We start from the raw sequence: 22,440 nt of genomic DNA on the forward strand, positions 1-22,440 counted from the left end.
TGTCATTTCAATGAGTTGTCAAAGATTCAGTGCTAAACTGCTGGCAGGTACAAAACCAGCTGAGTCTGTCATGTTGAGACAGTGGGGAAATAGCCAGGCTGCCACTCAAAGATGCAGTTCCAAGAGCAGGGAATTACATGAATACACTCTCAGTCAGCAGCTAAAACTTCTAAGTGAGTCATGACAGCAGGATACCTCCATGTAAAATTATTCTATTACACTTATAAAACTTTCCCTTATAATTTTTAATTCAAATTAGTATACTTCTATTACATTTTTTTGGAGAGAAATTTCATTTCTTCCAAGAAAAATATTTTTCTCCTAACCAATTCTGATTTTCCCTGATTCTTTTTCAGATATATAGGTAGCCATCAATTTCCCTAAATAATTCTTTTATGGTCTACTGAACCTCCAAAACATGACAACTTCCCCTTCCCTTTTGCCCAGTCACACTACACATAATTGAGCTCTTTCACACTTCAAAAGAAATTTTCCCCAACTCTATTAAATAGAAAATATTACTCTTCACACAGTTTAAAATTCCACAGTTTAAAATTCCCAGCACGTGAGTTGGCTGTTTTCTCAGCATGAATAAAACTTAATATCATATTTAAAGATAACTTTGGTAATTAGTATTGACATTTAAGAGCTGAAGGGCAGCTTCCTTCCCTCCCAGCAGCACTAGTGTCACACCAGCAGTGTGAAACCCTTATGTAAGTGTCTCATTAGGCTCAGTCCCACTTTGCAGATGTCACACTGTGTGTAGGAGCACTTGTGTCTGCTATGAACAACCTGAGGGTTCAACAATCCCATTCTCTTCATCATCTGAGGAATCCTCTCCAAACCAGATAGCATAACTTGATCTACAATAACTTATTATTGTAGTGTAGACAATTGCAGTCAGTATTTCTTCTTACTTGAGAGCCTTGAGACTTACTTGAGACTTACAATACACCTGATACTCAAAAATTGCCCTGCTTACAGAACTGGCATCACATTAAAGTTTTTAAATTTCCTAACTCATGAAACTCTGTTGAGCAATTTGTGATTTTCTCCTACAGAGGTAAGTGCTTATTTTCAAATAGGCCAGTAAGCAGAAGTGTGTAATGCATCTCTTCTCCTTTTAAAGTGTAGGCTTGAAAAAGAACAGCAGCAAGTAGGTCATGGAGCACAGAGAAGGGGAGGACAACAAAATTCTGGACTTCTAACCTCAGTGGGTCCCAAATTCATTGGAAAGGACAATCCGTTCAAGCAAAGGCTGGAAAAGTTTATAACGATCCTGAATTTCAATGTTCAAGGACCTAGACTCATACTATGTTAGACTAGATGAAAATTCAGGCTGGCTTCACTAAGTGAATGTATATTGGGTCACATATTTCTAGTGATCTTTTATAAACTGTAAAAATTTAGTACCATAATGTGTTACAAAGAATGGAAAATTAAGCTAAAGAAAAATGAAAATGATCCCTGCTTCTGATCTTAATGACATTGTTCTCAGTGTCTGTTCACACGTTGAGAGCATCCCAACAGTTGCTCTGGTTAGGCTTAAGGGGGATTTGTGGTTACCCAACAGGCCGAAAGTTGCATTTGATTGTGCAGAATCCTTGAGGACACATTTTTCTGATAATGTATTTGGATCAGTAACACCACCACCCTGGATGAACAATTGACTATACTTATTTCAATTTCACTTTCAGACTGTTCTGAAAAACATACCATGATTTGGCAAAACTACAAGCCTTAGCAGCCAGCAAAGTACGATTTTTTTATCCTCAGTACACTAAACACTGTACTCTTAAAATGGACATATACTATTAAAGATTCAATTCTTAAATATTACAAAGTTAATACTCACCATAGCAGTTTTGCAACATCAAAACTTTTATGCCACACCAGAAAGACTTCCTAATTATATTTTTTCCAACACCTAATTCTATGTCAGAATATTGCTCCAATTTGCAGAACAACTCATTCAGAATTTATCATCTGACTCCAGAATTACAATAGATCTCTGATCTGTGATTGCAAAATGCCAGCTCACATAACAGCCTATTTACAGTGTTTTGATAGAATTTGACATAGCCAATTAAAAATGTCCTTTGTCATGCCCTGACCCCTTCCTGGAAATATGAAAACGTGCTCCCAGCTGATTAAGCTGCGAAAAAAAAAAATCCAAAGGCATCTTCTATCGGCTTGCTCATTCTACTTGTAGCCTGCATCAAGCAATAATACTGGTGCAAATTTCTCAGCCCAAGAGCAGGACTCCTTTGTTTACACTAATCACTCCTAACCTGACCACATGTACATTGCCTTTTTTTAAGAAGACAGCCAACAGCAATGCATCCAATTAATTGTGCAAAACAGTTTAACACAAACTGGACAATATCACCTCAAATGCATGGTCCAGCCACTCCAGGTACAGATTGCAATTATTACATGAGAACTAAGACTTTATGACATTTCCTACAAGTGCTAATTAGCTGGTAGGTTAAGGCCCTTAGTCATGTAGCACTTCATCAATCACAAAGATTAAACTATTAAAGATGGAAACTGTAACATTTTACATGAAAAGTTATGTAGTAAGTCAAGGCAGAGTATTATATTAGCCCCCTTTAGCTGGTGTTCTTTTATGATAGTCCTCACAAAAGAATTTCCACAAGCTGTTGTCCTAATACGATCCAGGTCTACATCCTGTACACTGCTGTTGTCTCAACAGCTACTGTTTTCATCACTGAGACTCCTACTTCAGAGTATGTAACTGGAGTTTTTCAAGAATCTGTAGATTCCTAGAGGACAAAACACTCCACTTCTCCCTACTGTAGCAAAGGTGAAATTTGGGAGCAGAGGGACGTCATCCAGCTCAGCACTTTTGCCCTCCAGCCTACAACTCGGCCACATTCATAGAACTGGAACGTTCTGGTAAGAAATACATAAAGATTTCTGAGGTCTGCCCCTCTGCATGCTAAACTGACAGATATGAGGTGTAAGACTAGCTTTGCCAGGTTAAACAAGGCTATTAAAACAGCATACCCAACTTTACTGGCACTAAAATGGAACAGTGGTGCCAAAGGTTCTAAAAGAAAGAAATATTAAGTAATATTGCACCTCTGACATTGACATAAGTTTATTATTACTCCATGCCAATCTACCTTGATCCAAATCCTCTAAACACATGCTGCTCCAGTGCTGGGCCTCCCTTAAGCCTGCAAATTATACTGAATAGTGCAGCAGTTTTTCAATTTGGTCAAAAATAACACCCAAATCTCTGCACAGAAGGACAATGCACCATCAGATCCTTATCTAGCCCATCAATTTTTCTGCATCATGTTACCCTGTGTTCATTTCTGTGGCTTCCCATGGGCCTCACCACAGCTGTTTTGGGTTTGATTCTTCCCTGCCTTTGGTAGGGAGCACTCAACAGAACTTGTCCTTCCCTCCCAGTGTGACAGCCATCCAGAAAAGAGAAGGAGCTGCTCCCCTTTCCAAAGGGAGTTTTTCAGTGTTTGGTTTTATCTCCTTTGTAATTTTTTTTCCATCCAGCAGATAATTCATATAAGAGAAGGAACACAGATTAGAAATTGCATGTTTCCAAGTTACATATTCCTTCCTACTCACTTACAGGTTATTACTGACAGAATTATTTTTAGGCACTATACACAAATTCTTCCTTCTTCAGTTACTTGAATACAACCATTAAAACAAATGTTATTTTAGGCTGAGTGAGGTACTTCAGGCTGAGTGCAGAGAGATGTAGCCATCTATCTTGCATCAACGACTGAAGGCAGGAACACAACTGGTTATTCACAAGTCTCATATCAAAAGTAAACAAAAATACAAGGGTATAAAATTTGGTCCTGAGTAGAAAGAAGAAAATGGAGGCAAGCATTAAAATATTACAGTCAGAATCTGATGTCCAGACAGAACCACGGAAGAACTAGAAGCACTTCCTTCATCTTCAGAGGGGCTTTCAGGAGAGTGAGCAGAACCAGAGCAGTCCTGGATGAGGGAGGGTATGTAAACATAGGGCAATCCACTGTGAGGCCCAGTCATTGTTCCACCTCCTGAGCATCACTGAAATGGCCCATCCTGCTTTCCACTTCCCGAATTCTCCACATGTATGTGCACAATGAGAACAAGTTTCTAAATGCTCAACACAGACATGTCTGGCAGCCATCCCAAAGTGAAATCAATACTGCAAGATGGGACCAAAAGTTCACACAATGAGCAAAAACTGGAGGAAAGCAAAAGTCATGTGCAATCCAGAAAGGAGTAAAAGATAAAATTATCATTAGATTAAAATAAAGGATAAAATAAGTATAATTAGGATAGATTAAATCATTTTCTATCTTAGTTATGCTTGCAATTAGAAAGGCATATTGTCAAAACTGGAAAGAAAACAGGTATTTTGGACAATCTTTTTCTTAAAGCACAGCATCCACTGCTACACTCTCTGAAAACCCCTGAAAAGGGCCTGTTCAAAAATACTGCAATAACAAATATTATAGTACTAGGAATTAGTACTATACACAGTCCAACATACTTCTGAAATAACACATGACCCATCTGCCTGTGCTCCCTTTGCCAGAACACGTGGACTGTCCAAGGTATGAATGCCTGGGACACAACTTCATCTGCTGAGGGTAAAGTCATCTACAACTTAAAGGCACCAGTGCCCAGAAACCTTCTTGAAAAAAAAAATTACCCAGAACACCTTCCCTTCTGCATACAAATATTGTGAGCCAGAGATGAGATTTCATCTGCTGCCAAGGACACTGGAATGCTCAAGGACCCTAAACAAGAGAAGCCATGATCTAACAAGCACTGCCAAAATGAAGCTGAACACTTGGCTTAGCCAGACAAGGAGATTGTTTTCCTCTTTTTTTTTTTTTTCCAGGTGAATGTAAAAGCCTGAGTTTGCATTGGTGACATACAGTATTTTCTACTTCAGAACTGTACACCAGGCACATGAAAAGTAAACCCTGAAAGCATCATTTAAAGCATCATGCTCTAGATTTACTCAAATGAGGGGTGAGCAGAGCAGGACAATATTTCAATCAAATTTCTCTTTAGTCAAATGATCTGTGACTGAATACTGGAAGAGAAACACAAGCTGAAAATGTGACCTAAGGGTAATTTTAAAAACGTATTTTCCAAATACAACATACTCCTCCTATAAATAAAATAATGGTATTATGAAAATCTGGCATTAGTATTTTTCAGCATCTACACATTAGAAGAATGTGGTTATAAAGAATGCTTCAGAGAAGCAAATCTACACATAACTTTTGTGCTATAAACGTAATACTTTTTGCTTCTTTAAAAAATAATCGTCAAGATTCATCCTTCTCTAAGTGAACCCAGTATTCAGCCTACAGCAGAAAAACTAAACTTCACAAGTCCCCTAATGAAAGGAAATAAAAACCTCCAAGACAGAAAGTGCTACTGGAAGTGCTACTTCCAGTTTTAAAAAGATCAGTTCAGTACTAGCTCCAATTTTCCACCCAGCCATTAGCAGGATTTATCTCTTTGTATAATAAAGCTCATGAGGCCATGGCATATTTTATTCCATGATCTAGTGAGGGGAGAGAGAGCAGTTTGAGAATGATTATGTCCATTAAGAAGCAAGTGCAGAAGAGGCAAAACCATGGCACACCCTAATAAAATGGCCATGATTTCTTAAAAACAGGAAAAGTGTTTTTCTGCAGATTTCTGAGGACAAAGCCATGACATATAGTCATATGTCATAGCCACTCATCACAAAAATTTCATCACTGAATACACATTCCTCTTACTGAACCATTTCCTCAAGATGTAAGTACAAGAGAAATTGTAAATTGTTGGTTTGTTCAGGGGTTTGGGATTTTTTTAGAATGCAAACAATAAGAAAAGATGCATTCCATTCTTCAGAATGCTCGAGAAATGTCCAAAACTAGTTGGCATTCAGCATAAAAGCCCTGAAGTTTGCTTGCTTTCTTTTACATGATCAGCACTGCTAACAAGGCAAATATTCAGAAATAGGATTAAAGTGGATGAGTATACTTATATTCCAGCTTTGATAGGCCTTACTTCCCAGTAAAAAAAGAGCAGCCCTCTCAGCTTCTGGAAAATAAGAACCTGGCTTTTTAAATTTGGTACTTAAGCAACTGCAGACAGAAGCACAACTAGACCATGTGAACCTGTATGAATCCTGGAGGAAAACCACAGTAACGTGAACCACCTACATAATAATAGAGAAAGGAGGAGTAGACATTCTTTGAGTGGCTGTAAAAGGAGGGGAGAAGGGTAAAATATAGATGATGCCAGAAACTTTTTCTCCATTTCTCTGTATGGTCCCAAGTGCATCTCTAGATGGTAAACAGTGACACACAGGACACAAACAGTACACACCTGGTAGCATAAATGTTTTAGTGAGTGTGAGAAAAAGGATCTGGAAATGAACACTCTACTGCTGTCTGCAGAACCCTTGTAGAGCTGCCTCCCCCTCCCCACTCCCCCAGGTGAAAACTATAATGGATTGAATCCCACTTCCAAAGAGAGTAAATGCAGTTAGTTAAATTTGTGGAAAATTAGAATTAAGATAATTTGGCTGTTTGGAAGAGCCGCCTTTCTTAATGTCTTTATTCCATTAGGAAAGCAGATAACTGACTTAATTTAGGTTCCTTTTCCATTCTCTTCCTCTCCACCCAGAAAAGAAAGTCCTTTAGACTAAAAACACAGTATCCTGATCCTTTAGCAGGCCCACACATTTTATTTAGATTATTTGGAAAGAGTAGTAATCAGTGTTCATAAGGATACTGGAATCCCTTATGTTGAGGGATAAGAAGTTTTATCAGGATTTTTAGTACTTTTCTTTAACGCCAACAATTTTGTGACAACTGCAGCATCTAATATTTTTCTGATATAATATATATTATATAATACTATTAAAAATATACCCACAGATAAAAGCAAGATATTTTCTATTAGAAAATTTTACTATTACAGACTCTCTGCATCTTTTTTAATATATTAATAGTAATACACTTTAAGAAACTGGAGTATTTCCTTTAAATGTACCTCAAAAGTTGTACAACTTATCCTTTCATCAGTGATCTTACCTTTTTCTGAAGGACATTAATTTTTCTTTCTTTTACTTCCAACATGTCTTTCATATCTCGAATTTCTCCAGCAAGGGTTCCCTTCTCTTCTGTGAGGTCTTGAAGTTGTTTTGTTTTTTTATTCAGAAAGGTTTCTTTTTCTTCTAACCGTAACCGCAAGGCATCAACCTACAGTAAGTAAATCAAACATATTTAGGGTTCAATAGAAATCATTAGCATATTTTTTTCTAATACTCTTTTATTCACACTTAAGAAATGTTTTATTTCTCTTCTATGTAATTTTCCAAACTGAACTCTAAGACATTGTTTTACTTGTTACACTTTTCTCCAGTGTTTATTTCAAAAGTCTCTTACCAAACAGGTCTGACTACTTCTCTACAGTAATCACAAATCCCCATCAAACAAAATAAGGGATATTCAAGGATTTTCCTAAGCAAAATGCTCTGCATAGATCACTGGTGAGGCTTTTTAAAATACTAAAAAGAAGAAAAACCAAAACCCAGACTTGTCAGGAAGATGGTGGAGGCACAACCAACACCAAAGAAAGCTTCAAGCATCTTCAGCCCAACCTTTTATCCCCTCCTGTTGATGCCCTGCACCTGTGTGCCCCCTGCTCCCTTTGGTGGTTGGGCAGTGCCCCTGGGCACTCCATGGCTCATTGCTGTCAGTGCTGCTCACCTGCTGCTCACAGCTGTGCCCACTGGGGATGATGAGGCTCAGCCACAGCCCCACCCCAATTACCACAAACCATGCATCTACAACACAAAGGAATTCCAACAGCCCAGAATGTGTAAGAAACCTTGATTTTCTCATTTCTTGCTGTGCAAATATTCAAGGATGCAAATTTGTTATTCTCTTAATGCAATTCAAACAGTAATAAAATAGCAGAGATCTCAACTCATTAAAGAAAGAGAATATGTTTGGCTTTAACCATCATTACTACAAGAATCACGCTGGCTATGTATTGGTGCCTTCAGCAACACTTCCACTGTTTACATATTCTGGTTCAGAAAAGCAGCTACAAATGAATTGCTGAGCAGCTCTCAGCATAAAATACTGGGGGGTGGGGAATATTTGAGAGAAAAGAACAGATTTCATCATATATGAAGTTTCTGAAAACCAAGACTTTTTGTTTCACTGTGAGTTTCATATTATTGAAAGCTGATTTGCAAATAAAATAATACAAGAAAACACATACCCACGAAATTCAGTCAGTGCTAATAAACATCATGGGAAGTAGAGAACTAAGATAAAGGGAGTGCAGTCATTTATTGTTACAGAGTTTCCTTGAACAGAGGCTTTTTCTGCACCTCTGGACCATGAGGTGTTCACATTAAGTGGACTCACAGGCTTTCTTTGGCTGCAAGACTCACCACTGAGAAGTCAAGCTTTGGATTGAAAATGTATGATGTGGCAATTTAAAATAATTCTCCATCTACAAGACAACTGCAGGCAGTCAGGCAAGTGAGAAATATTTGATTCACTAATCCAAATTTCAAACATACAAATTTTAGAAAATAAAGAACAAGAGTTTAAAGTTTGTATTTCCTAGAAATGCATAAGGTTAATTCATAATAAAAAAACTAGATGGAAGAAACTGAAAGGGCATAAATGGAAGCTTAGCATTTTTTAGTTCTGCAGATGGAACAGTCAGAAAGGGTCTCCTCTATTAAGCAATTTGTTCTCTAGTTAATCAGAATACTATCAAAGTGCAAAACAATCATCAAATCTATATTTATGTATATTCTGAGTTTTGTAACATTAAATTTATTCAAAGCAAAAGTATTTTCAATGCCACTTTAAAACTTGGTTTGGGACCAATTTAGATGATCTATTGGATCTCAAAATGCATGTTCTTCCTGCTTTTAAAATGGCTCATTGCCTTTCTATACACTGGAAAAAAGATTTATATTCCACTAGATTTATTTTATTTTTAAGACTTTTTTTACAATATTACAGTAACAGGATCTCTCAGTTTGTAAGCAGCATGCAGTGAGGGATTCAAAGATGACTTTTTCAATTAGAAAACAAGAAATAATAGTAGCAGTAAGCTTTCAGACCTCTTTCTATAAACATAAAAGACCTCATCTGAATCTCATTACCACATCTTCTTTATACTTAATCACTTCTTTGCTTCACAGCTGAAAGCAATCCCTGAAGTCAAATCACAGAAACCTTTGCTGGGCCTTCCAGCTGCATCTGAGGAGCTCGTCAGGACCTTGGAGCAGCTCTCCCCATCAGCCACTGCCAGGCTCATTTCCCAGCTGCCACCAGGCAGGAGTCGAAAGCTTCAAGTCAAGGGAGCTGGAGGTGATTGGATCCCCAGACAAACAGAGCTCTGACACCATTCCCCCGTGGCTGGGATAACTCAGCAGCTCCACAGGTCTCTTGCAGCTAGTCCTGCTTGGCTGAACCCAGCAGTGTCTCAGTCAATAATCCTTTATGCTCTGCCCATCCAGACCCAGCCCCAAGGGCCAAGGAGACAGTTCTCACTCTTCTTCACAAATTTCTTCCCACATACCACGTGAGCAAGGCTCTCTAAATTCAGCTGAGGAATGGGGGGGATTTTAGGCAATAAAACTTGGGATCACACAAGGAGGGTGCAGAGGATGAGCAAATGGCTCTGAATGCCCAGTGACAACCTGTGCGAGAAACGAGCAGAGTTCCTGTCCACTCCAGCTTCTCAGACTCAAATCCTGCTTTAGCTTCAAATAAAGTCTTTAAAGCATAACCAATGTGCAGCTTCAATTGCACTGAGAAACAGCCAAAGAGTCTTAATCCTTTCAACACCAATTCACACAAGGAGAGTGCAAGAGTTGGGAAGGAAAGAGCACAGTACGTCCACCACAGCCTTGGATGGCAGAAAAAAATCTGTCAAACACATATGTAGTTTCTTACAGCTCCTCACCTTGAGACTGATACAGCAGAGCCCTTTAATTCAAAAACCCACCTGCACAATGAAGTATTTTGATGGAATAAGTCTATCGTCCCCAAACTAACATTCACAGCAAGGAGCCATTCTGAAAGTGGAGGCAGAACCCTGACCAGAGCCAGCCTGGGAGAGGGAACAGACAACTCATACTGTGGGTGGTCTTGGGTGTGCAGATTGATTTTCTATTCACAGGCGTGCCATGTGGAGGTTTAGGAGAACATCAGTTATGCCAGTCATTTTCTCCTTCCCTAAAATTGTCTTTTTGCCTCTAGCAACCACAAACCAAGACTTTTACATTTCTCCCAATAGGAAACAAAACTACCTCAGCCTGAACTGCAGGCGACCTTTCCCTATCTGTTCAGCACGAAGCGTGTATGACATCATCTCATAAGTCAAATAAGAGCCTCCAGATGGCAGAAAATCAAAATGCTGTTAAGTCAGGTCCTCATCTTGTGGACAACCAGAAGCAAAATATACTACTTCATTTTTGGCCAGGGTCAATTTGCCAATGTAAGAAATTGTCTCTTCCCTGAAATGGTACTGTGAAATCACATCTCCCAAAAATAACACAACAATGAAGTACTCTAGATGGAGCATGTAGCACACCATGAGGAATGTCTGCCATTTTGTTACTGCCTCTTTTCCAGCTAAAGCATCTAAAATATGATTTGAAAGGAAATTAAATTCGGGTCATTTTACAGCAACAGATATATATATATGTATATATATATATATTTGAAAGGATAAGGATTTCTCATACACAAAACCTCTCTCTTTGGCTTTTCACTCAACACTATCTAATTTTAAGAGTACTTCACTTATTTTTTCCAAGCTCTTGCAGTATATTTACTAGTAAAACTTGGCAGTCTGAAAAACACCATAATGTTCAAGAAAAATAAAGCAAAACCAGATCTGATAGCTAACACATTAAGTATTTTAAAGACCTCTCTCCAAGTAAACTACTTTTTAATTTTGTCTAGCTTCTTTTTCCTCAGCAGCTACTTATTTCTACTATTTAATACAATAAACTTAAAATACACTATTTAATACAATAAACTGTCACTTGCTCAGGAAATTTACAACACACTGTAAAAACTTTAGAATTGGGTTATACTTTTGGAAAAAAAGAGTTCGTGTAAGTGGCAAAAATTGCCAAATTTAAAGTCAAACTTTATTAATCTTCCTGTCATCACCTGCCACTCATGACCAGCTTCAGCAGTGATGTCTATTCCTTGAAGTTCCTTACTGTTAACTGTTTAACTTAGATGCCATATTATATATATCATTTATTAAAGTGGTTTAGTGCTAAGGAGCTCTATGAGGAAGTAAAACATGAAGCAGCACTACTGTGTTTCACTGTGAAGAATTATTTACTTTACCATCCTAAATAGATACATTTAAAGCAAATGTTTGACTGTATTTTTTTAAACTAAACCTGAAGGTCCTGCTGAAGTCCTAAGGGTGCTGCAGTACCACAGCAGGGGTAATGAGAAAAAACTGCAACCCAGTGTTAATCCCCTCCTGAGCCAGCCCTGTTCCTGCACACACTGCAGCCAATATTCAACACTGTGCCCAAGAGTCCTGCTCCTCCCTTCTGCACCATCCTTCTCCCCCTTCCTCTTCATCACTAAAGGCTCCACAGCCCTGTAGGCATTTTCTGGGCTATTATTTGCTCTTTTAGTATATTATGCAGCCATCTTTTGAGGAAATCTTCAGTTAATAACAAAACCTGAATTTCTATTAAAAATCTTAGTGCCTGTGTTTATGCACCCACATATATCTTGGGGAAGTTCTAAGCTGTTAGTATGAAAACCAATTTAAACCAAGAATAAAAGAGCTGTCACTCTGATTTTCCATACAGATCTACTGAATTATTAGTACAGACAGCACACTCTCACATGGGTCCTTTTGCAAATATGAGAACTGAACTACAAGTATAGAAAGGATATCATGTATCCCAATTGTACCCTCCAGAGCCATTAAAAAAAACCCTATTCTGAAATAATAAAACATAATGAAAACTACCTCTTCATCATATTTGTCCCTCATTTCTTAGTCTGATGTGATAAAGATTATCTTTTTCAAAGCAACAGCTGTACCTGGCAAGCCATACATTCATTTCTATTAAAAACATCTGATGTATGTAAAATTCAAGTCAGAAAAGGCAGAACATTTTGAAGCTGCAGACACCTGAATTTTGTACAGTTAATATCCTTTACACTCTGTTCCAAATTGAAACTCTAGTAGGCTTGCTAGCTTTTTCACTTCACAGAAGAAAATTCCACTTTCAGGCATTATCTCAAACAACATTCTCACCCCTCTACTGCTCTAAGTTGCTCTAGTTCACATTTTAACTCAGCTGATAGTTTACAGGCTTTATGTTCTTTAAAGCATAATCTAGTTTATTCTGTTTTATTTCTACAACTTCAGTATTTAAGAACTGACACAAAGGGAGGATTTTGTAGTCCAGGGAAACAGTGAGCAACAGAGATGTTTTGCTAACACAGGCCAGGGTTAGCTGCTCCCATCAGGAGAACAAACTCCTGCCATTTCCCTGACAGAATCCCTGTCACAAGCTCCTTCAGTACAAGGGCAGGAGAAGCACCCAGTGCTGGAACACCTCAAAACCACTTTACTCAATCCTTGAAGATGACACCAACAACTTTCATAAACTTCCCAGCCTCCATCCTCAACAGTTTTGGCAGCTGTACTAATCAATCTTTATTTTTTCTTACATTCTTCTTATCCAGCAGTCCAGATTATGCTGCTCTTTAAAAGAGAAAATTGGTAAACTGATGGGTCAAACCACACCAGGAAAGGTTTCAGCTGAACCAGAGACTGTAAACAACATATTAATGGCTCCTTCAGGCAGTAGGAAGCTTGTCCTTGTGGAGCATCATATGCCACAAGGAATTCTGACCCCCGCACCTTATCAATGCAGCCAGCTGCCTAGCAGCTGGTTTATTCTAATTTATATCTTGCTTATTCTTCCCACTAAAATTAAGTGCTTTAAAGCAACTAGTCCAAAGTTCAGAATTTAGTATTCAGTTTAGTTCCAGCAAATTTTGGAAAACACATGGGAACTGTAACTCATGTGCTAATACTTACAGTTTTTGTTAATAAAACTTCCAGCACTAACCTTACCTCATTGAATTTACCTCACTGGTTTTTATGCTCACTATAAAACTATAGCTATCATAATACCTTTGAATTACTGCAAAAGGAAGTCAGTCATTCCAGATTCAATGTTATTTAGCAACATAATGATAGTTATAAATTCAAAATACTTAAAATCAATTTACAAAACTACCAATCTTGGAAGCTTTTAACTTTCAAAATTTCTGTCTTCAGTAACATTCAAATTTTATTGTACTGTAACAGGTTAATAGGAAGTTAATTAGAAAGCCATGGTGTTCTTTTTTAAAGTCAAGCCAATGTGTTTAACTGCTTCCTGAAAAAAAAAAAAGTGTAGAATTCCATGAAAGAATCATCAGTAAATATCCATTAATTGGAAATATGGTAAAAATAGAGTTTTTAGTTGAACTGCTTTTCTGTTTAACTTTTTTTCCTAGTAGGATTCAGTAATTAAAAATAGTTGACACAGCAATGAATGTGTGATTTTCAAAAAGTACATTTATGTTTGTAACCTACTCAGAATAAAGGAGGTGCCTGTAGGTAAAACCTCTCTCCAGCTGATCTACAGAGCCTGTGCTGTGGCTTCTAGGGATGAGCTGTGCCCTCAACCTCTCTCTCAATTTCACATCTTTTGAGTGACACATCTCACAGAGGAGAATCTCCTGATTCACCCTGTTCTGAAACTGGAGCACCTGCTTGTGTCAGCTACTGGAATATCAGACATTCCCACAGCAGCAGGTCCAGCTGGAATCAGCTCAACTACAGACTTATCTTCCAGAATCTACAGCCAGCTCACAGAGTGACATAAAACAACTTGGGCACTATTTTCATTTATTCATAGGAATATGGCAAACAGAGGGAAGGCTAAAATAATACACTAAACATATATTGCTTATTTTGAATACAACACAGCATTTTCTCCATTAAATATGACATTTTGACTCTTGTATCTCTCCTGCTCACATTCTCCCAGAAACCAGGTTACAGCCATTTCTTTGAAAACTGCTGCATTTTTCACAAGAGGGAATAAGATTCAAATACTTGTAATCCCTCCAATTAAAAATTCACTTCTAAAAGTTCCCAAATACAACAGCTGAGAGTGAAGTCCTCTCTCTCTCTCTCTCAAGAGGCCAGGCTCCATAATCTCCTGGACAGCAGGAAACATCAGCTGGTTTGATAAGGACCTTGAGTACCAGGCAGATTTACAGGTCTGCTTCCTTCCATGAGACATCCTCATGGACATGAGCCAAACCTTCAGTCCTCTGGGCCCTTCTAGAACTCAGAACTTTCCCACTGGCTCTGGCTTTTGAGCCATGCAAGGCAAAGCAAGGCAGCCCTCTTGCTTATTTCCCCTGCATATGTGAGCAGGATGAAATTCAGGGATATTCTGAGCCCTTTAAGTAATTGCTCTGTGAAATAATCTATCACATCTATTAATTTATTTATTAAAATGGCAAGGCTTGATATTTTTTTAATATGAAGCACCTCAACCAAAAAGGAGACTGTTCTCCTACTAAAACAAAAGTGCAACTGTTCTGGCCATCCTAGACACTGCAAAAATATTTCCTTCTTTATGCTGAAAACAGAATTCCAAACTAGTTTTCAGAGATTGTGCTGGCTTGTGATAAGAATTCCAGACAAGGAAAGGCTACTTAGATCATGAGAGGCTTCTCTCAAAAGACTGAAAGGACTGTTTGAGATTCCAAACTAGTAACTCCTTACTTACCTCACCTTTGCAGTAACATTTTTTAGGTATTTTAGGTAGAACTGGAGAAGGCATTTTACTCTAAAGAACTTCAATAATCACAGGAAATATAGACCTTCACCTCATATTTTAAATGTTTGAACAGTTTAAGGCAAGTAATAGGACCCAAACAATACTGCAAAACAGTGCATGAGATTAGAACTAGGGAAATAAAAATAACAATTTCATTCTTTTCATAAATACAGTGATATCAATAGAGGTTAAATGGTAAATTAAAATAAAAAGATATGCAGGAATTAAATCAGACAAGTTTCAGTTGCAGGCTGCCTAACTTTCTAACAGAGATTACCTTGCCAAATATTTTTACTGAATCCAGTCTGCCAGATCATCTAGCAGAAAGTCAGAGACATGACAAGATCTGATCTTGCATTTATTTATTGTTCATCTGGAAGCTATAGGTTTACTAGTTTACCACAATTATATTCCATCTGGGACTAAGTTCCTCAGGACAGAATAGCATCTGCATGAGCAAGATAAAGCAAAACTGATAAGTGCTGCTTTCCTCACAGCCTTGACACTAAACAAGCCATGTGAAGTCAGATATGAAAACAATCCCTATCACAGCAATGGTCTTACACTGTCAGATATGTAAGGGATGCTTTCAGGAAAAGAATCAGCAGTGAAATAACTCCCAAAAACCACTTTCAGAGAAAGAGCCATGCAACTTCCAAGAACCAAGAGTGAGAGCCAAGATATGGGGACTAAATGAATAAAGTGTCCTCAACTGAGCTGAACACAGGCCAAGTCTGGCTCTTCACAACAAAAGCTTCCACCCACAGCTCTCTCAAGTAATTTCCAAGACCCTCTAAGTCCTGCAGAGGCTTTTTTTATCTACTTGATTCAATGTACCATCTGCTAAAAGGAAGAATATGCTGAAGAAATAAAACTATTATTTTATATCATAATGAGGAAACAGAAACAATCAGTGGGGAAGTGAGGGAACTATTTAGCTGCAAGAAAACAACATTTTGTTAACACATTTGAAAAGTGTTTTTATGCAAGAAGCCAGAGGAGCACCATGCCACAAAGGCACAAAAAATAAATAGTTTGATGGAGTGTAGAGCCAGGACAAGAGGAAACTTGAGCAATTTCTGGAAAAACCTTTAGGAGCAAGATCTCTTCCAAAAATTCCCAAGGAAACACCCATAGTCCTATAATGACAATTGTCCCACAGAAACTTGTCAAGTATTTTTAAGATTTCTGATAAACAATAAAGAACTGCTATTATAATTTATAATAGCAGGTTGGAAGGGAACCTGCAATATGATGTGCAGCATACACAGAGCAGACCAACTTCTGTTAGTATTATTATAAAGATTATGCAAAAAATCTCATCAATGCCCCTAGAAAGTGCAGTGTACTCCTACTCAGGTAGCCTGTGAAGTTTCCCATATTCAAAAGCTCAAAGCAAAAGTTCAACTGAGCAAAAAAAAAAAATTAAAAATGGACATTTCAAATATTTTCTTTCAGAATGAAACATTTCCTTCACTTTGTTTCCTCAAAAAAGCAAATGTGAGGAAAACATGAACAAAACTCTAATGTAAAGATAAACAGATTACATTTTTAAGGGGAAAGGAGAAAGGAACCTCTACATATTTTTGTGCACAAAACCAACTCAAATTGTTGAAATACCAGAGTATGACATCTAAATAACACTAAACTGTCATATAACATTTAAGTTACAAGATGCTGAGCATAAACTGACAATTCTACCTTGGTAAAAAATAAGAGATTTTTTTTAAAGTGTTTTAGAGTCCAGTCAGATTACCTCATGTAAACAATCAAAGTTGTTTAAAAACTTGTTCATCCTTGAACTGGAAATTACTATTCCTTAGCCAATATATCATAGCTGAAAGAAAGAAGAATGTCACCAGTTCACAACAGTGATAAGCAAAATGAATTGGCTGCAATGATTCCTGCAAATGAAACCACAATGCAATTATAGATTCGAGCCTTTTTAGCATCATAAGAAGGTTATTTATTTTCCTGATCATCCCCCTAACCTTCCTCTTCCTCTCTGCTATCTGGAATTCATCTTTCTTGAAGCTGGATGACTGCATTTCAGATGAGATATCAGAGAGTACATAAAAATATTCCCCAATTTCTGTAACAAATCTCTCTCCTGATATATTTTAGTATCAGATTTTCTACAGCCACATTTTATTGGTGACTAACAGAATCCTCTAACACACTATTGTTACGTTACCTGAACCTTTATACTAAAAAGTTCTGGGTTTTTTTGTCCAGAGGGGCATAATCCTGCATTTTGTACTACCCTAGCACATCCATTTTTCTCACTTCCTGCATTTTGTACTACCCTAGCTCATCCATTTTTCTCACTTCAGAACTCAGGATCATCACCAGGGACCCCAATCTCAGGTGTGTGCCTCCAAATTCTGGCAAGCTGAGCAATGGCAATATGAAATAAGCCTCACTGCAGTATCAGATCTTGAGATGTTTCACCAAGATTTTTGCCAGCCTGGTCTTCCCTCTCACTGCTGTCTCCACTGCTCCTCTGTTAGCCAATATTTCACCACTTCTACCACTCTTGGACTGAAATATGTCCCACTTTAAACACCTGAACATGGTAGAGCATGGAAAGCCCTCCTAACATTCAGCTAAATTAGGCATTATGTATATCTGTTATTTAAAGGTTAGTAGTCTTATCAAAAAAAGATACTGCTTTAGCCTAATTTAGCCAAATTCATAACCAAAATGGATGCACATTGGTTCTCCAAAACTGAAAAGGTTTTTTCTGACACCAGAGAAATAATCTTTTATAGCAAATCCAAAGGGGAATTATCAGAATATGGTTTTGCTTTAGACATAAATGGATTTTTACAATTTGTTCAAGCTTGCTATCCTGTCTGGGAATGGGAGTGCTAAAATTCAGTTCTAAATCCTATGTTAACAATGAAGTTGCAAACTTTGGATTTTGTTCCAAAAATATCACCAGAATTCCTGCTTTTTCAATTGATTATGTTCAAAATACTCCTGTTGAAAGCTTCTGGACTTGAAAGCGTGTCTTTGAAATACTTCTAGGATTGAATCTTCTAGGATTTCAACCCTTTCAACAAAAGTTATCCTTAAGTATAAAGACACAAACAATGGTGGAAATTATTTTCCGAATGTGTTGCAGAAAACATGGAAGAAAAACTCATTTAAAAAAGACTCTTTAATCATTCCTAACATTCTTTTTTGTGTATATAGTAGATACATTTTAAGTTTATTCTTTTTAGTCCATATTTATATATGGACTAAAAAGAAGTCCATATATAAATATGGACTATATATAAATAGTACATATGTGAACACATATATATTCATGTATATGCATATTCATGTATAAAAATCTTACTGCTAAAAAAATCAGGGTATAAATAATTTAACACAGAAGGAGAGGCTACATGAAATCAGATTTACTAGTCACAGGAATGAAACCTGAGTATGAAAATTCATTCCCCAATCTCTGACAGCTGACATTAACATGGAGCCTTATAAATCTGCCCTTTAAAAAAATTCTAAAAGTAAATAAATAAATAAAGTACTATTCCTCATCTGTTTTTCTTTTCCTGGAAAGCATTCTGAAAGTAATCTTTTTCCCAGACGTGGATAATTCTGCACATGGGTAAAATTCTGCTCCTTTTTTCAATCTCCTCAAAAGACTGAGAAAACAAAGATACATTTCAAGAAACAAGACAATGCCAGGACACAAAAGGAATCTTAATGTAAAGTTTAGCATATGTTAACTACATTGGATCCTGCACTGCACTATGCAAAGTTAATTGTATTTATCAACATATAAGAGTATCACGATACCATCTCTCAAGTGGAAACAAAGCAAAAAAACAAAACCAAAACCAACCCCCCAGAAAACCCTCACCTTTCAAACCAGTAAGTTATAAAAGACATGTGAAAGAAGTCCTAATACTTTTTTCTGCAGCTGCCAAATTGTCTTCAAGAATTTAGTGTCCAAGTACCCCTTTAGTAAGGATATTTTCTAAGAAGTGAAGAGCAGTTGGCTGGCAAATAACAGCAACTATGTAAAATCTAATGAATTTATTAAATTTACATCTACTTAACATTGCATTACAAAAGCATATCTTTGAATACATCGGTGTATTAGCCTCTTTGATTTCTACTTCTATAAAAAACAGGGGGGTTTATGCCTATCATTCCTGAAAATTAAATTCAGGACAGCAAGTCAGCCTTTGTTCTTCCTGCATGTGTTATACCCCCAGTAATACCTCACCAGGCTGGCTGTAAACTTGTGCAGATGCAATTAAGTGCCTCTGTAACTGAACCTTTCTAAACCTTTGTATTATTTATGCAAGAAGAAACACAACCTTCTACCCTCATTCATCTCTGTACTGGTCTGCAAGACCTAACAGAGGACTGAAAAAATTATTTAGTGAATTATATATAGATGTTATTTTGTATGTCAACCAAGTATGAAATTGATAGCACAGGGATAAAATAAAGCAGTCTCCACACTTTCTTGTGATTTATTTACATATACATACAAATTTTTAAATTTTATATACACATATGTATAAATATTTAATTTCTTCAGCAACTGAAATTATACCATTAAGTATGCTCTTAACTGGATGGTTTTCCATTTTCTACATCTTAATTCCAAGTACCTGTCTAAAGATCTAAATTGGCATCATTATCCTAGGAACATGTAAGACTAAATGAACCTAGGAATAATAAAATGCCTTGACCTTAACAGGCCTCCTGTATCAAAAACATTTAAAAGTGTACAAAAGATTGACTTCAGGTAATCCCACTCTTTAACATAATCTACTATTTTAGATATGAATAAGGCTTCTTTTTCAGCACAACTGCTAGTTACAATTAATAATAGTAAATTATGCTAGTTTTTATATTCATATTTCTCCTGTGAGTTAAACAACATTAAGCATGAAAGGAACACAAAAATACTCTTAATTAGCCTAGAGGTCACATGCTATAAAAATCATTAGGCCACTGAAAAAGAGGAAATTTTGAAACAAAGGCAGGACCGTGAGTTTGCAGGTACAGTTCTAGAAAAAGGAAAATGTACATCATACATCAAACTTCACTGTACAGAATACAGCCTTTAAATAACAGCAGCAGCCTTGCCCTGGTCAAGTTTTCAACACTGGGTGGCAACCCTCAACACTGGCCTATAACTTTACTGTCTTATTTAGAAAGAAATTAATTCAGGATTTCTCTCAAGCATGACACTGGTTGAGAGAGCAAGTCAGAAAATTGTACATCACAAAAAATTTCCAGTCTTTCTCTTTTAGCTTTTAATGGCAGGTACCTGATTATGACACTACAACAAATATCTTTGAAGTGTTTAACTTACTTTGAAGTGTTTAACTTACTAACACAGTTAAAGGAAAAGAAAAACAAAATCCTAAATATGCAATTCATAAAGCAGCATATTTTCCTTAATTAATTTTCTCAACATTTACAATATCTTTACTAATTCTCTGTAACTGGATATATTCTGGATATATTCTGGATTCTCAGAGAATCTGTGTAGAATAAACATTTGAGACATCTTAAAGGCTAACTAAAACCATCTTTCTACTACACTGCAAGGCAAATGATTTTTGGATGTTTTGCATTTTTATGCTAAATAGTGCAGCTGCAATTGATAAAAACCAATCAAGCTAATTTAAGTCAATCATGTCCAGGAGGTTCTCATCACTTGTGTAAAAATGCTCTCACACTCACTCAAAGACTTTACCACAGCAAGTACCTCCCCCACACCCAAATTTTGATACCTTAGAGTGCCCTCTGCATCTTATGCAAAAAGAAAAGAAAATATAATTCTTATGGAATAAGCATATTTATAGTTTTACACTACAAATCAAACATCTATGTTTCATTTGAATATAAACTTAGATTGTTAGAACCACTTGAGCACAAATATGACCCATCCCACTGCAGCACCACTGTACCTTTAGTGCACATCAAGGCACTGGGTCAAAGGCAAAGTAAACTTCTACCACTGAGAATGCACAACTGTTACCCTCTAATACATAATCTGGATCACATTACTGAGATCATATGTTTTGAATTTAGTTTTTGATTTATCAATATGGCACATCACAGCTGCCATCCTGAGTTCCCTCTCAGCTGCTGCATTTGACATTTTAAATGATGATAGTTTATATTTTTAAATTTTGCACTATTGCCACTACATTTTAAACCTATGAAACTATAACAACCATGCAAGAACTCTTTCCTAGATGGGCAAAATCCAACATTACAGATCTGAAATCTGTGTTTGATTCTTATCCATTTGGCCAACCCCCATGTGCAAGTGACTGCAGACACTTCTCAGCCAGCTCAAAAATAATGCAATAGAGGAGTATGCCATGTCCTTATTCCTGTTCCCTTGGAGATGATTATGGGGTTCTGGCAGTATCTGGAGATGGAAGCAGAGAATCACATCAGCTTGCCCGGGATCTCTTTCTCCTCCACAGAGAGGTGAAACCAGGTGACAGCAGGTGCTATCAGATTGACATAAACTGCTGCCACAACTTCTTTGCATGTTCTTTTTGAGAAGCTGCTCACAAAAACCATTTGCTCACTGTTCCAACAGAAGCAAACAAGGAAAATACAACAACCTCAAGAAAATTAATCTACCAGTAATCCTGCAACTGACCAAGACAGGGCTTGAAAAACAAACCCTCATCTTCAAATCATATAAAACTACATCTATCTTTGTGGAGAAAGAAAATTTCCCAATTATATTTGTCCTACAGTTGTGAAAAGGTTTTTTGTTGGTTAGGAAAGGTTCTTTTTTTATTGACAGACTACTATGTCGGGGGTTTTTTAATACACTGAACTGTTAAATACCACATCAAATACTAAGATAAGCTTTTCATCAAACTGTTTATCTTAGAACAGAAAGTGGATAATAGTTTTTGGACTTATGTATGACTAATAATAACTACTGAAATCAATAACACACTGCCACTCCAAACACATGTTCTAGAAATGCTTCTTTTGGTTATGCATCAGAAGACAAAATGCTTCACAACAATAGCTAAGCCATTAGGAAACAAAGCCAGCTAACTGAACAGGCAGCACATGCCTTGGGGATGTGGAGCCAGCCTCTGGAACACACTCAGAGCCCAGCTTAGACTCGGTGTATCTCCAGCTGAAGGTCCCACCTGGATGGTTGGGAACTGACACACAGAATGTACCTGCAGAGGCTGAGCACCAGTCTGTGCACCCTGACAAAAAAGCCACAGCAAGATCTCAGTGCTGTCTTCAATTCTTACTCGTGGAAGGGCACGAGAAGGCAGGGCCAGACTCTTCTCAAGGGAGCACTAGGCAGGGATGAGACAAGTGGAACATGGAAATTCCACCTTGACATTTTTGGTTTGGTCTTTGTTATTTTTTTTACCACAAGCTTGGTTCAACTACTGAAGCAGATATCTAAATAGGTTATGGAAAATCCATCCCTAAGGTATCCAAAACTTGGCTGGATGCCATCCTGAGAA

General features: G+C 37.2%; 1 protein-coding gene across 13 annotated transcripts in view; it reads right to left on the minus strand.

Annotated features, from left to right (window-relative positions):
* ERC2 (ELKS/RAB6-interacting/CAST family member 2) overlaps positions 1-22,440 on the minus strand; it is a 407,210-nt gene that overhangs the window by 278,652 nt on the left and 106,118 nt on the right. For all 13 annotated transcript variants that reach the window (XR_004981048.2, XR_004981047.2, XR_004981046.2 and 10 more), the window contains one exon: positions 7,098-7,265. Coding sequence is in view for 1 of the 13 variants with exons in the window: in XM_036390910.2 (XP_036246803.1) it covers positions 7,098-7,265 (168 nt within the window). In the remaining 12 variants the exon portion in view is untranslated. The remainder of the gene's footprint in view (positions 1-7,097; positions 7,266-22,440) is intronic.

This window comes from Molothrus ater, chromosome 11 (genome assembly GCF_012460135.2).
Source record: "Molothrus ater isolate BHLD 08-10-18 breed brown headed cowbird chromosome 11, BPBGC_Mater_1.1, whole genome shotgun sequence".
Lineage (NCBI taxonomy): Eukaryota > Metazoa > Chordata > Aves > Passeriformes > Icteridae > Molothrus > Molothrus ater.